General features: G+C 33.6%; 1 protein-coding gene across 1 annotated transcript in view; it reads left to right on the forward strand.

Moving 5' to 3' along the window:
• LOC122789682 (relaxin receptor 1-like) overlaps positions 1 to 14,913 on the forward strand; it is a 976,275-nt gene that overhangs the window by 565,633 nt on the left and 395,729 nt on the right. Inside the window, exon 5 of the mRNA XM_044057098.1 lies at positions 8,165 to 8,236. Coding sequence (XP_043913033.1) covers positions 8,165 to 8,236 — 72 coding nt within the window. The remainder of the gene's footprint in view (positions 1 to 8,164; positions 8,237 to 14,913) is intronic.

The following is a 14,913-nucleotide window of genomic DNA, read 5'->3' on the forward strand; positions in this document are numbered from 1 at the left end:
GTTGCACCATTGTATGTACATTTTTCAATAAGAACATATTACACCCCATACATAGTCTACCTGTTGGTACCTTTAACGCTGCCAGATGGATGCAGACATGATAGTAATGTTTTCCTCTGTATCCCTCACTTACTCTTTTGTTTTTTGTCACTATCTTTCATTTATATTTTATTTGATGTTTGTTGTTTAATTTCTCCCTATTTATCACAATATTTTATGCAGCATCTGCCACACCTGTGTTGGTGGTGTGCCACCAGCCCATGCCCTGCCTTCTCCTGCTCTCTCACCATCTACCAGTGCTCCCCACTCCATCATTTTGCTCTTCCTTCTCCTGCTATCTCACCACCTGCCAGTGTTCCCCACTCCAACATCCTGTTCTTCCTTCTCCTGCTGTTGCATCATCTGCCAGTGCTTCCCACTCCATTATCCTGGTCTTCCTTCTACTACTGGTTCATCATCTGTCTCAAGGCCTTCTTTTCTTCTGAGTGACATAGATCATGTGGCAGAGCAACCTGGAAGTGTTCTTGGTGGCTCCTTGTGCTAAATCACTGAATAGGGGGAGTTGTAGCTCCCACTGGTTACACTGCAGGTTGCACACATTCTGTTACTTGGCAGGAGTTAGAAGAGGTGGTGGCAGTGGTTTTAGACCAGAAACTTGACACCTGCACTGGCTACCTGAAGACCCCTTCCCCTTTGTGCAATTAGCAGAGTCACACAGCTGCCTTTCATTTGGGCAGTCTATTCATGTGGTGAATGACCTCTGCCTATTCCTACCCATGGCAGTGAGAACAGGAGCCAGGATCATACTTATGATGTTCTCTTACTTTTGTATCTCCTCTCTCTCCTGTTTGTAGTTCAGTTCTCCACATCACCACTTACCTTCCATCTTTAGGTATGTGAGTTATCCATTGTAACCCCCACCCCCCTTTGTGTCAGCACCTTTTTATCTGTCTTTTCTGTGTTTTGTGTTTGTTCATGTGTCCCTGCTTCTATACTTGCACTATCTTTCCATTCACCATCTTACCCTTACAACTTTCCTCATCTTCCCTTCTTGGAAGAAAATGTCACCTGTTCAAAAATCTATACTTCCTCTCCCTTGCCGTTACCTCAGTTTCAGTTTCCAACTCTGCATCCTTCTGTATCTTTCTCTATTTGCTCTTACCCATTTCTGACATTCCTAAACTTCCATTTCCTCCATATTTAAATGAATCAATGTAATAGGGACATTGTTCTGAGCCCAATATTGTGGCTCACCACAATTCTTGCAGTGCTGTAAGTTGTGGGTGTGGTTATGCTTACTCGCATGCATGCAGCTTCCTAATTCTGCTGCTTGAGAATTCTGTAACTACACCCAGGGTAAACCTTTACATTTACTGGAACTACCATTTATACGAATGGATTTAGTTTATAGTACAGTCGCTAAAAGCCTCTTAATTGATAATTGCATTTAAGCTGTGCTGTGTAACTTGGCATCACTGTGGTAGCCCTTGCATAGATGTTAGGCATGTTTCTGAATCCTAGGTTAAATGTGGTTGAGGCACTAAGGGAATTCAAGCTACATGCAGACCACTTTCTTTCAACCTTATTTTGTGCTAGACTCTCTGATAATGACTATCTGACTAAAATATTTTTATACTTTGTTTCCAAAGTGGAACCACGATTTACTGTTTGATAAATGTTAGTTTTCTGAGCTGTATAATTTACAAGCAATGGACGACTATGCCAGATTGTAAATGTGGTAAGATTATGTCATGCAATTTGGTCTTTCTTAGACAATTTTTTGATCCATTTTAGATGGCTGTATTTTAGAATGTTTTCTTTATTAAATAATATCATGTGAAAAAAGAAAAAGCCAGTAAATGTCCACTTAGCTTGTAGATTCCAGCTTCAACACAGTACGCTTCTTAGTACTAAAATAAGTGCCATATGCCAGACTATTTTTTCTCATTTCTTTGAAGTTCTCACATGTTTTTCCTTCTCGGTTTAAGTCTCCTCACAGGTGTAGTTTGATCAGCCATAAGACATATTTCACTCTTGTCTTTATTTATTTGTGTCTCAGTAAATACATTTTGTAGTATTTTCTCAGATTTTCTGCTTGTGGAGTATCAAAGATCAAAGGAATGAATTTACTCATGTTCCCGAACTGGGAACAGTTTTAAGTTGTACACTTAGTCTGCTTGTTATATTGCCCAGGCCAAACTTGCCCCCACCATGTTCATCCGTTCAGTGAATGGCCTTGGTCCACAAACTATGGTCTGCCATTGCTGTAACATAGTGCCATGTAAGCTTTTCCTTTTCAGTAGTTCATTCTTTCAAGAAGGCTTATAAAGCGCCATAGCTGGTTGGGTTTTCTGCTTTAGTGTTACAGTTTTCTGATTTATTGGCATTTTCTTTCAAGCATTCTGCCACCACCACAATGCATGCTATAAAACTGATGAATTCAGTAATTCTGTTTCTTTTGAATGTGTCAAGGTTCTAAAAGTGACCCTAAATTGCATGGCTTGTGCTATATCCTAGTGTCATGGTTGACTGTTGATAGCACAGAAGCTCTAAATTATGTCGTATGTGAAATTGTAGAGCCTGCATTCCCATGATAGTTTGAATTTGAAGTTTGTAGACAACACCTGAAGTGAATACTGTAATGTATTAATGTTTTAAGTGTGTTTTCTAATAACATTAGTTTGCATATGAAAATATGTAATCCATTCATACTAATGTAAATACAAAATAAAAAAAAGAAATACATTTATCATGAAATTATAAATTATGAAAATATTTTATTTCAGTTGCCAGATAAACTGACCATTTTTTGCATATGCACAATGAATCTTAGTGTATTACTTATTAATATTCTATAGGAAATGCTTAAATCAAGTATATATAAAAGATTAACATGTTCATACCCATGCTTTGTTTAGTCATATTTCATTATCAAACACACCTTAAGATGCATTATATATATATATATATATATATATATATATATATATATATATATATATATATATATAAATTTCCATGAACATGTCCCATGAATAATAAAGTCTTAGAAGTGTTGTAAGCAATGAAAACAATCTGCCCTATATCTGCAATTTGTTCTTTGTTATAACTAAAGATCACAAGAAAAGTACTGATGCATATGTTATATAACCAACAATGCCAAAGAGTTTCAATCTAACGATATTTATTATTAATTGCATCAGCTAGCTTTGTATATGGTATACAAAACAATCAGATAAGGGTAGGAATGTCACAAGAAAAAAGTTGTTGATTAGAGCCATAGGTGTGTACAGAGCCACAAGATTTCAGAATTACAAAGCTTTAGGTGAAATTGCATGTAAAACAAAAGAATAGAGATTTGGCTAAAATGAAAAAAAACAAGCCACAAAATATATATATATATCTCTGATACACTTTGCATCAGATGATGCTATTAACAGGAAATGTGATAATGTCCCTCTTAAGGTTAGTTGTACAAACATTGTGGTGTGACAAATCATTTTACTAGACTGCATAAAATGAAGATGAATATCTTGCAACTTTAGTAAATATATGTGGTGAATAAGAACTTCAAAAAATATGAAATTTTGAGCAGTAACATACAGAATGCAAAACTGTAAAACTGTGAATACATCATTGTAAAAAGAACAGACAAACCCTGGCAATAAACGCTCAGGATAAACAACCAGTGTGTTGTGTTTAAGTTCAGGAACTGAAGCAGAGTGAAATGTGATGTCTGGTTATGCTTTCATATCAGTCATGTTGAAAGCCAAGCTGAAACCTTCCATTCACAAGTTCCTTACTTATTCAGGCCATCTGGTATCAACACTGAATCAGACTTTCCTTACCTGAAAATAAAAGAATAATAAATATGAGATTCGGTTTCAGACGGTTGGAATATAACCACCACCTTAAATAATGAACCATTTTCCTTGCCACATACCCGCAAGTTTGAAAAGAGTTCATTATGTGCTTATGAAACATGATAGTTTGCTGCAAAGTTATGCATTTTTATGTGTTACTTTGGAAGGGAGAGAGAGGTATAGATCGTGTTCTGTTTGATCCTGTCACCCATCATCCCTGTACCATAGAAATTCCAATAGAACTGACAGGTAATCTTGAAAAGGAATTCCATGAAGTAGAGAATATGATTGTAAGTAAAACAGACTATGCCTTCTGACTGGGACAATAGTAAGGTTACACAGATTAAACCTGATAAGGCTGGTATACTTTAAGATGTATAGGACCTGAATAAACTACTTCACAGGTTCATAGGTAAATGCTAGGCTGTCAGTTAGCAACCAGAGGTCAGAATCAAACCTTGTATCATTTATCTGTGAGGTAAAGACCTTAAACATTATACTAACCCCTCCCCTTGCTAAATGCAAAACAGACACACACACACACACACACACACACACACACACACACACACACACACGCACGCACGCACGCACGCACGCACACACACACACACACACACACACACACACACACACACACACCCCTGAGAAATGCCCTCTGAAGTCAGTGTTCTACAACAGATAATAAACAAACAGATAAATAAAATAGATTCTTCTCTGTGCTAAATGTCGATCTGGGTCTTGGCAAACTGAGATATGTGAGGAAAGTCCTACATTGTGTACACTTAGAGTGCCCACCAGAAGATGTCTGAGTACTATCGAGCTGAACAACAGTAAATGTACGATCAGAGTTATAGAGAAAAATGGGATGTGTTTTAAGATTACAAGGCTTGAAATCAGATGACGAAAAGGACAGAACCATTGTATAACTACCACTAACAGAAGGTGAATGAGAACACTCAGATTTCTGGGCATGTTACTGGAAATTTCAAAGTTTATTCCCAAACTGTCAGAAATAAACACGTTATGGAGAAATTTGTTTTAACAAGATGTGCCATGGCAGTTGAGTATACCACAACAAAAGAGCTTTGAATTGATTAAAAAATGAACAACAGGGACACATACACTGAAGTATTTAGATGTGATTAAGCCAGTTACATTGCCATTTTATGAGAGTCAGAATGATATTGCTGCAGTGATTATATGAAAAGGCAATCAAATTGTATTTGTTCCTAAAATATTTGCTACTAACAGAAAAGATACACTGCAGAGATATGGTGAAGGAACTGCTTGTAGTTGTTTATAATTGTGAGACATTTCTAAATTATATTTGTGGTAAAGAGTTTCAAATAGAATGTGACAAGAAACCACTGCAGACTATTTTCTAGACAGCATTCCAAAAGGCCCTGCCAAGGTTGCAAAGAATTCTGTTATATTTGAAAAAGTGAGTGACTTAGTTAATTACTTAGTTACAAGATGGTTATCAAATGCATACAGCAAATATGCTGAATTGACTACAACAGAAGAGAAACTCGGACAGCTTCAGTGATACACTGAGGAAGACCCAAAGATGAGAACATTGAAACAAATTCCCTTGAAATATTTGATAGAGGAAAAAATGTGTTATTTCAGCAGAATGTTAATGATACATAATATTTCCAGTGACAGAAAAAAAGCTCAGAGAACTTCAGGGATATACTGAGGAAGATACAAAAATGAGAATTTTGAAACAAATTCCCCTGAAGTGGTATAAGTAAAAGTACAATTTTAAAGGAAAGGTAACCTTAATTTTCATTAATGGAGGAAATAAATTGCAAATATATTGTTAAAAGTGGGTAAATTAATTGTTCCAAATCAACTGAGACAAGAAATGTTGAAAAGAATATGAGTCATATTTAGAAGTAATCAACTGCAAAGAAAAAATCAGGGATACATCACTTTGTTTGGGCATGTCACTGGGAATAGAGCAAGATATGCTGCAGTGTACATTCTGCAACTCATAACATCCAGAAGAGTCAATTATGTCATACTCATCTCCAGAAAGACCAGACTCCAGGACTGGTACTCTTTTCCAGTATTAAGAGGATATCTATCTGACATATGATGACTGCTATCCAAAGTTTCCTATGATTGTTAAACTTAGGTTCATAGGTAGTTAGGTAGTCCACAATACCACTGAGGAGCTTAGTCCAATTGCCCCACTATACGTTCTGGTTAAGTGGCTTGCTCAGAGTCTCAAAAGATGCAAATGGAGGCTGAGGGACTCAAACCCAGGAATATAGGTAGCAACTCATTAACAGCTCATAGCCTTAGTCCCCTGTTAATTGACATATAATACTTGCCAAGGTATCATTAATACACTGAAGGCTTCTGTAGGCATTGTAGTCCTGATGTTGTTGCATAAGACAATGGTTGTCAATATTCAAGTACATAATTCAACATCTATTCAGCAAAATGGGAGTTTCAGTATATTAAGTCCTACATGCATATTATACAATATGATTACCAGTTATGTTGAAAGAACTCTCCAAATATGATGACTTTGATAAGGACGATACAAAGCCACAACAGTGACTGTTGTTGTTTGTAATATTGTTTTTTTGGAATATAAAAATACTCAACTGGAAGGTACTTACTTGTGGTCTGCCCAGGTACTGATGGGTTCATAGAGTGAAATGTAAAATTCCTGCTTCTATTTCATTGTTGACTCCCGAAAATATTGTTCAAGAGGAAAAGTTTGAAGAAGAATCAATGAAGACAGGACTTCTGTTATGAAAAACAAACTGCAAATCTTTATGATCTGCAAGGAGTGAGTCTAGAGGATCTCATGAAGTGCGTAGAGACCAATTTAGCCACATGGAAGTGTGTACCAGGCCTGCCTTCAGCTGTAAATACCATTAATGATACAATGCTCCCTAAGATCCCTATTATTAAATATAAATGATATGGAAGAGCTATAAAATTCCAATCTACTAGTGACATGTGTTGGATTGTGCTTTCAGCATGCGGTTTTGTTTTTGAATGGCTGCTGAAATATGATGGATAGTGGATGAACTACTGACATCAAGTAAGCTCAATATGACTAATAATTCAAATAGATTTAAATAAAATCAGTTTACTTAGCATCTTACTGTAATATAAAATGTACTTTTCTCTATCTCAAAAAACTGAAAAGGGGGAATTTGACATATTTTATAGTTGCTTAAAATGCTAATGTCTTTTCTTACTAGAACACCATGGTGTAGCTAAACTAGCTTCCTATACTGGGTAACAGTTACAGCAAGTAAAGTCAGTGAGCTGGCAATACATTACCTCAAGTCCACTTCACAGACTGCTGCATTGACTAGTAAGGAAAGGCTTACTCATTCATTTGTTTTTCAAAAAGCAATCTTGTTCTTCCAAAAGAAAAACAAAATAAAAAAAAAAAATTAAACTCTTCCTTGTTTCCTTGTTTGAATCTACCAATTTCTTTTTTTTTTTTTTTTTTGCAAACCCAATCTGTTATAGTGACAGTTTTTGAAAATTCAAGAAATAAAGATGGAGGAAAATTATCCTACAACAGTTACTTAGAATCTTATCAGGCTTAGAAAAAAAGATACCTAAATTACACATACTCAATACTAAAATGCTGGGATGTATCACCAACATTTCAGCCTCAAGCTGTCTATGTATGTGTAACAGTTCTTATAATGTGTTCCATAATGTATGCTTCTTTATTCTATACAGTTTCTATAGCTTAACTAAGAATATTTTCCAAACTACTTCACTGAAATTAGAGTCGTCATCCTAGATTTTAACCCAGGTCTTCGCTACTCAGCCAATATGATTTACTAAACAATGTTGTTTAGTCATAGCAGCAAATCACAAAAATGCATAATGATCTTTGACTTCAGTCAAAGTTCTGCTTAGTAAGTTATTTTGTTTTATCACTTCTGCCATAGCATATATTCAGAATGTGTTACAGTTTGATGGTAACTCTATTCTATAAGCTTCAAGCCAATATTTATTTAAAGAATAACATATATTTTAATGGTGAAGTATCTGAATGATGAAGTAGTTGATTTTCTGATTTATCTCTTTACAGATCACTAGGATCCATTGGAGAGAATGTGGAATAGTTGCTTGTTACACAAAAAATTAGCTTCTTTCTTTATTATTAAGAAAGCAGTAGTTATGCATAGAGTATGCTGCTATATTTTCCAGAGTAACACTGTAGATGCACTGCATAAGTGGTGCAAAGTACATTTTTAATAAAATTGTGGGATTTTCAGTTTAATGTTCTTTTTTTCATTTTATTTTAGAGATCTGAAAAATAATAAATTCAGTGTCCTTCCTGATTACCACTTTAGTCAGTATGTGAACCTTGAAAAACTGTAAGTATTAACAACTGCAATAAAAAATTTCCTTTGGATAATAATCTATATTCTTTTTTTATCAGTACATTTTAAAGCTACCTGTGTCTTCTTTTTCATTTTAATATCCTGTTTTGGAATTGGATAATTCCAGTCAAAGCCAGCTTATTGAAAATGCTGTTAAAATGCATTGTTTCTCAACAAATACAGGTTTTGTTTTATGGCCACTACAAAGTACAAAGCAGACCTAGTTACGAAAAGATGTGAGAACATATTACCACAGTGTGGTAAAGGATGAATAGTTCCTACCAAAATGTCAGAAAACTCTAGTTTCCAGAATTCTAATTTTATCAGGAACTGAATATCAGTCAAGCACATATGATCACGTGGTCAAATGACCATTATGCTTTATCAAGCCATATTGTTTTCCTCTTTATTATAGGTAGGTCACATGGTGAGTGGATAGATTATGTAAGGTTTAACAAAACACCATTCATTAAACTTTGCCTGCTCACACAAAATATTTTCTAAAAAGAGGGGGAATAGCATTGTAAATTTATGTAATTTTGGTAATAAATTATGACTCTATCATGCCCATGTGCAGGTTTTTCTGCCTAATACCTTACATCTATATTACTGTGAAGTCTAAAATCACCATGTCTGTAGACTACAGGTTCTGAGACAAGATCTAAATTTGTTGCAAATGAAATTTTCAACATATTTTCAGTGAGTGTGAATTGCCAAACTGGTAGTATTGTGAGATGAATGAAGTAACCACTGGAATTATGTTAGTTTTGCTGAGGCTATTTTTTTTTTTTTTTTGCTGTGCAATGATATAAATTGCTGCAATATACATTGTTCTGTCAATCAATTTTATTATCATAAACCACCATGTTATTATTTACTTCATCGTTTATACATTTTGTTACTCTTTGGTTATTTTTTAAACCAAATATCACATTTGTTCTCCATCTCTTTGTTGAAGATAGAAGAAGCCCTGACAATGTCCCTGGTGATGTGAGTATGACTACTGGCTCAATAGCTAGAAGAGACAGCATGGGGGTAAGTGGCATATGCCAACACACCCATGCTGGGGTAGGAACATGTTGGTACCACTCATAAATTGTTCCTGTGCACATAGAGACTTGCACAAGAAGAGATATTTTTATTCAGACTGGGGGGGGGGGGGCTGAGGCATTTAACTTCAAATGCCAAATATGTTCTCTGAGTTTGATTTTCATTTCCCAGGACCCCCCCCCCCCCAGTTAGAAACAGGGATAACATACAGAACACTAAAAAGAAATCTGTTTTACTGAGGGCATACAAGGGTGTGTCTATATAATGAATTATTAGTGTGACATTGTGAAATAGGGTATAAGTGTGCATAAATTCTTTTACGGAGGGGTCTTTCTGTATTCCAAATGTAGTAACTTTCACATCCAGAGCAGCGTACAATGTAAACCACCTCCTCTGTGGTACAAATACCAAAAGCTAAGGGGATAGTATGTTCAATAATATTTTTCAACTTAATAGAACTCTGTTCAAGACTGTAACTACATTAACCACAAGCACTGCATTTCCTTGTATCCCTAATGTTTCTTTCTTGAATTTGTTTTTCAAGCAAAGCTTGGAAGTTCCTGCCCATTTTATAAACAAAATTAGGGGGAGTTACTAACTAATTTAAAAAGTTGTTATCCATGCTGAAAATATTCCAGTTCTTAACCAAGATTTCTTTAACTGCTCTAGCATAGCAATTATATGTAATAATAAATGAACTGGTAAAGCTTATTTCAGTGTTTTTGTGTGCCATTGTAACTAAAGATGCTTCTGTGCCTAACAAAGGGGTATATTTTTGGCCCCATCCTTGTCTAATTTAGTTACATATTCTGACTAATAAATTTTCAGGATATTCCCTCTCCAAGGACATTTTATATATTTTGTCAGCCTTGGCAGAAAATGTTTCAAAGGCTGAACACATCCGAGCATCCATCATCCATTGCCCCTTAAAAATATTGTTTTTGTAGTGGCTATGGTGACAGCTGTTAAAATTTAGGTAACTATTTGAAAAAGTCTTTCTAAATAAGACTGTGGTCAAACAATTATTAGCCACATCCTTAGAGATAGTTACATCCAGATAATTTTCACTGTCCATTGAATGTTGGTGTATAAATCTTAGGAAAGGGGTAGTTTGGTTAATATATTGAATAAAATTAGCTGCTTCTTGAGGTGAGCTCTTCCATATAATACAGATGTCAACCAGGTATCACAAATATGTATACCAGAATTGTGAATAATATGAGCTCCACGTATTTCTTCTCCCAGGTATGCATATACATAACTAGATTAGCATAAAGTATTGCCAGACTGGCACCCACAGCAACTCCTCTTAAGAGTTTAGGAAGCTATAAACAAGAATAAATTCCATTAAAACCATGATAAAATTGAACAAATAATTGGACAAAGAAGTAAGTTCAACAACTGCAGTATAAAAATAATCAAGACCTATCTGGTATGGTATGCTTGTGAACAAATCGATAACATGAGTAGTTAGAAAACTAGTAGTCTCACTATAATATTCTTGCTTAATTTTTGTGGGAAAATCCCAGGAATCTTTTAAAATGTGGCATTTTAACTTTAAAGCATCCTTAAATATATTGTCCACAAATACTGCTAAAGGATATATCTTAGAACCCTGCCCTGCCACAACAAGGTAATACGAGGGACAAAGGACATCTTTCTGTACATTAGGTATACCAAATAATACAGGGATAAGTGGAGTATTGCTACTTAAAAAGTTGTATACATCAATAGGAATAATATTTTACAATAAAGCACCCTCTAAGTAAATATCTATTTTCTTATATGCTATAAAAATTTTATTTCTGGAAGTGGCCTCATACTTATTGTTGTCTTGTAATATGTTAAAAAGCTGACTAATGTGATCTATTTTGTCCACAATAACTATACTCCCATCCATATCCAGTTTCATAATCCTAATAGTGTGATTCTTACGTAATGTGTGTAATACCTTGGAGAACAAATACATACTGAGTTCATATGAACATACTATCCCCTTGACTTTTGCTAATTGTGCCACAAAGGGGGTGGTTTACATTGCACTCTGCTCTGGATGTGAAAGTTACCACATTGGGAAAACAGAAAGATCCCTCCCTAAAAAAAAAATTATGAACACACTTATACATTATTCCACAATGTAACACTAATAACTCATTATATAAACACACCTTTGCATGCTTTCAATAGAACAGATTTCTTTTTGGTATTGTGGATGTTATCCCTGTTTCTAACTTGGGGTCCTGGGAAATGGAAATAAAATGCAGAGAACTTATTTGGCAATTGAAGTTAAATGTCTCAGCCTCCCCTGGTCTGAATGAAAATACCTCCATGTTACTAGTTTTAAAGCTAAAGGCAAAAAAGTTATAACTCACAAGTTTATTTATATTTATTTATTTTTAATCTTATGTTTTTTCTAAGTACACTTTACAACATGACATTTTGAGTCTGATTTATTACATCGTATTACTATGCTATTTATGAACATTTTTTATCTAATGTTTTTATATACTTCCATTTTTTTACATAAGTTTTTAGATGTAATTTCATTACAGCGAGCTAGCAATACATGTTTTTCAACCTTTGGATTTGTTACTGATTGTACAGCTAGGGTCTTTAATGAATAATTGATATCGATCATATTTTCAGTGAAGTGAATTATTTAAATCTGGTGTTTCATCACTTCCTATGGTTTTGAAGAAGTTCCAGTTTTGATAGGGATAAAAGTGCTAAACCATAGTCTGTTTTACTTGTTATATCAATGAAGTATTCTTTGGGATTATACTGTGGTTTTCTGGTCATTGCTGAATCATCTGACAATACGTGGGCTTATTTTGGCAATTAGAAGACTAATTAATGCCCAGCCATTGAACAGTTACCTTACAAAAAGCAGTCAGTGAATACGTTTCTATGTCTGGAACTTTAATTCCACATCTTTCTGAGGTTCTAATGTGATAACTATATTTATACCTTTTTAATACTATAAAAATTTCATAATATTTTTATTGATTACCTTCAGATGAGGTTTACTGGGAGTCAAAGGCATGGTTTGAATTATATATAAAAACTTAGGAAGCATGGTTATTTTTATTAATACAGTTGCTTTTCAAAATTTGAAAATTATTTTTCCAGCTATCAGAATACTGACTTCTTGTATAGTTTTCAAAACTTATTCTGGTATCTTTCAAATTATCTTTTAGAATTATACCCAACTATTAAATTTCTTGAGAATCCCAGTTAATATTAAATTCATATTTGGATGGATTAAAGTATTTTCTATTTAGAATAATAGACTGAGTTTTCTTGTCGTTAAAAAAGGAACCTGAGATTGCTTCAAATTCTATAAGACATATATCTCATTTATAAAAAATCTTAAATCTACAATTATTAAAATAATATAATATGCAAGTAAAGCATTGTTCCTAATGATTATTTACTCTAATTCTTTTGATCAAACCATTTATCCTGATAGCTTCATTTAGAGCTTCTGTTAGTTAAGTGAATAATATTGGAAAGAGGGGGCAGTTGTTTTGTACCTCTCTTTATCTCAATAAAGTTTGATAAAAAGGGACCAGTTCAGACATAAGCTTTGATTCCAATATATAAATTCATAATCAATAGAATCAAGGGCCTTTTCTATAGCCAAACCTGTAACTGCAGCTTCCATTTTATAGCAGTTAGGTTACAGTTTGAAACATCAAACATTCATATGAGCAACCAGTCTTTCAGGCTGTAAATAATTGTGAATACTCATAGGAGCAAACTTTGTTTTCAGTAGAGTTTTTGCTACCAGCATTTTCTATGGGCTCTTGGTGCAGTGGAGGAATGGAATTTGTCCTTACCCTGCTGTTATACAATATTGAAGTTGTTATATATAATTAGAAGGGGTGTGTGAGACAGACCTCCTATTTTAAAATGTTGTTGTTTCAATCATTTTAGATTCAACTAAAATGTTGGTTTGTTTGATGGTTGGTATTTTGAATGTTCAGTGACTGATGATATACTCAGTTAATATCTATTAAGGTTAAAATTATTATGTTATTATCTTACATTTGACTATTTACTAAAAATCCTGTTTGAGATTCATTAGATTAGGTACAAATCTTTTTTGCATTTAGAAGTGAAATAGGTCTATGTGGTGTGCATTGAAATGTATCATCACTTTGTTTCAGAATGAGAGTAATATGTGAATATTTCCATCAGAGAGGGATTACTTTTTATACTGTATTTCCAAAAACAGTGTCAGATAGGAAGGATGTAAGTTTATTAGGGGATAACATGTATAATACTGCTATTATACCATCAGTTCCAGGAGCTGTGTTACTTTTCAACTTTTTAGTCTTACTTGTAACTTAAGATTGTATTATTTTTAATAACAGAATTAATGGCTTCTTGATCAAGCTTCTGGCTTATATTATCTTCTAAAATATATATAATTTGAAAGACTTTTTTCTGAAGAATTTGATTAATGGTTGTATAATATTCCCTAAATTATACAATAATTTCTTCTGTATCCATCTTAGCTTTATTACGTTTTTAATTTTTAATTTCCTGTAACTGATTCTTTCTAGATGAAAGTTTAGTTTTCTGTATCAAATTATAAATGCTTTTTGGTGACACTGAGTAGGAGACAAGTTTCAGTTTCACTATGGTTAAGGCTGACTTATAATAAAGACATTACTAGTATGTTCAGGGAAATTAACCTGATTCAAATTTCTTCCCTTTCTGTGCTAGGGACTTTGCAGAGTATAATTCCTCCTGAGTCTTTAACAACCCTCTTTCCATTTCTTTAATTGTGTTGCTTTTCCAAAACAGAATCTTGCCATAAAGGCAAGCTTTTAAGGAATCCTATATCAATATATTGATTGTGTCTTCTGATAGATTTGTTTTAAATTAAATTCTACTTCATTAATTAACCAAGTTTGAAATTCTTTGTATTTGGTAATGCAGGGAGGGATTCTTTTTGTCATAGCCAATGAGTTATGGTCTGAAAGACGGTATGGAATCATTTTAAAACCTTTAATTTTAGATGTCAGATAATTTGAAATAAGTAGTTATCAATGCCAGACTTTGTCCCAAAAGCAAAAAAAAGTAGTCTAAGAAATAAAGGGAATCTGTATCTTTTACTAAAGAATTATCTTTCTAATATTGTACTTCCTTTCATATTATTTAATAAGACATCTATTTTTAGCTTTATCCACACTCATATGAAGAATCCATTAAATATTTGCTAAAGTCAATATTCTTTTATGATCGTTAGTTGTAAACATTGTAAAATTCCTTGTCATTATGTGTGAATAATATTTTTGGCTCAATATGATTACTACTCTTCTTTTATTTTTAATGGAGGAAATGACATAATGTTTAGTATAAACCTAAATGGTTTATTAGTATTAAAATATTTTAATGTACCTCTTAATTTTCCACTGCATTTTAGTCCATTAATATTTAAAGATATAATTTCAAGGCCATTCATTTATTATAATGAAAAAGATCAACATTCAATTATTATATTCCTTATCATTGTTTTTACATCTTTTGTATATCTTATCATTTCTTTCTCTGTTTCAGAACTAAGAATATTAAAACTCTGAGAACTCATTTTATCCATCTGCATACATACT

Source organism: Protopterus annectens, chromosome 15.part0, assembly GCF_019279795.1.
Source record: "Protopterus annectens isolate FY-2018-M chromosome 15.part0, PAN1.0, whole genome shotgun sequence".
NCBI classification, from domain to species: Eukaryota; Metazoa; Chordata; order Ceratodontiformes; family Protopteridae; genus Protopterus; species Protopterus annectens.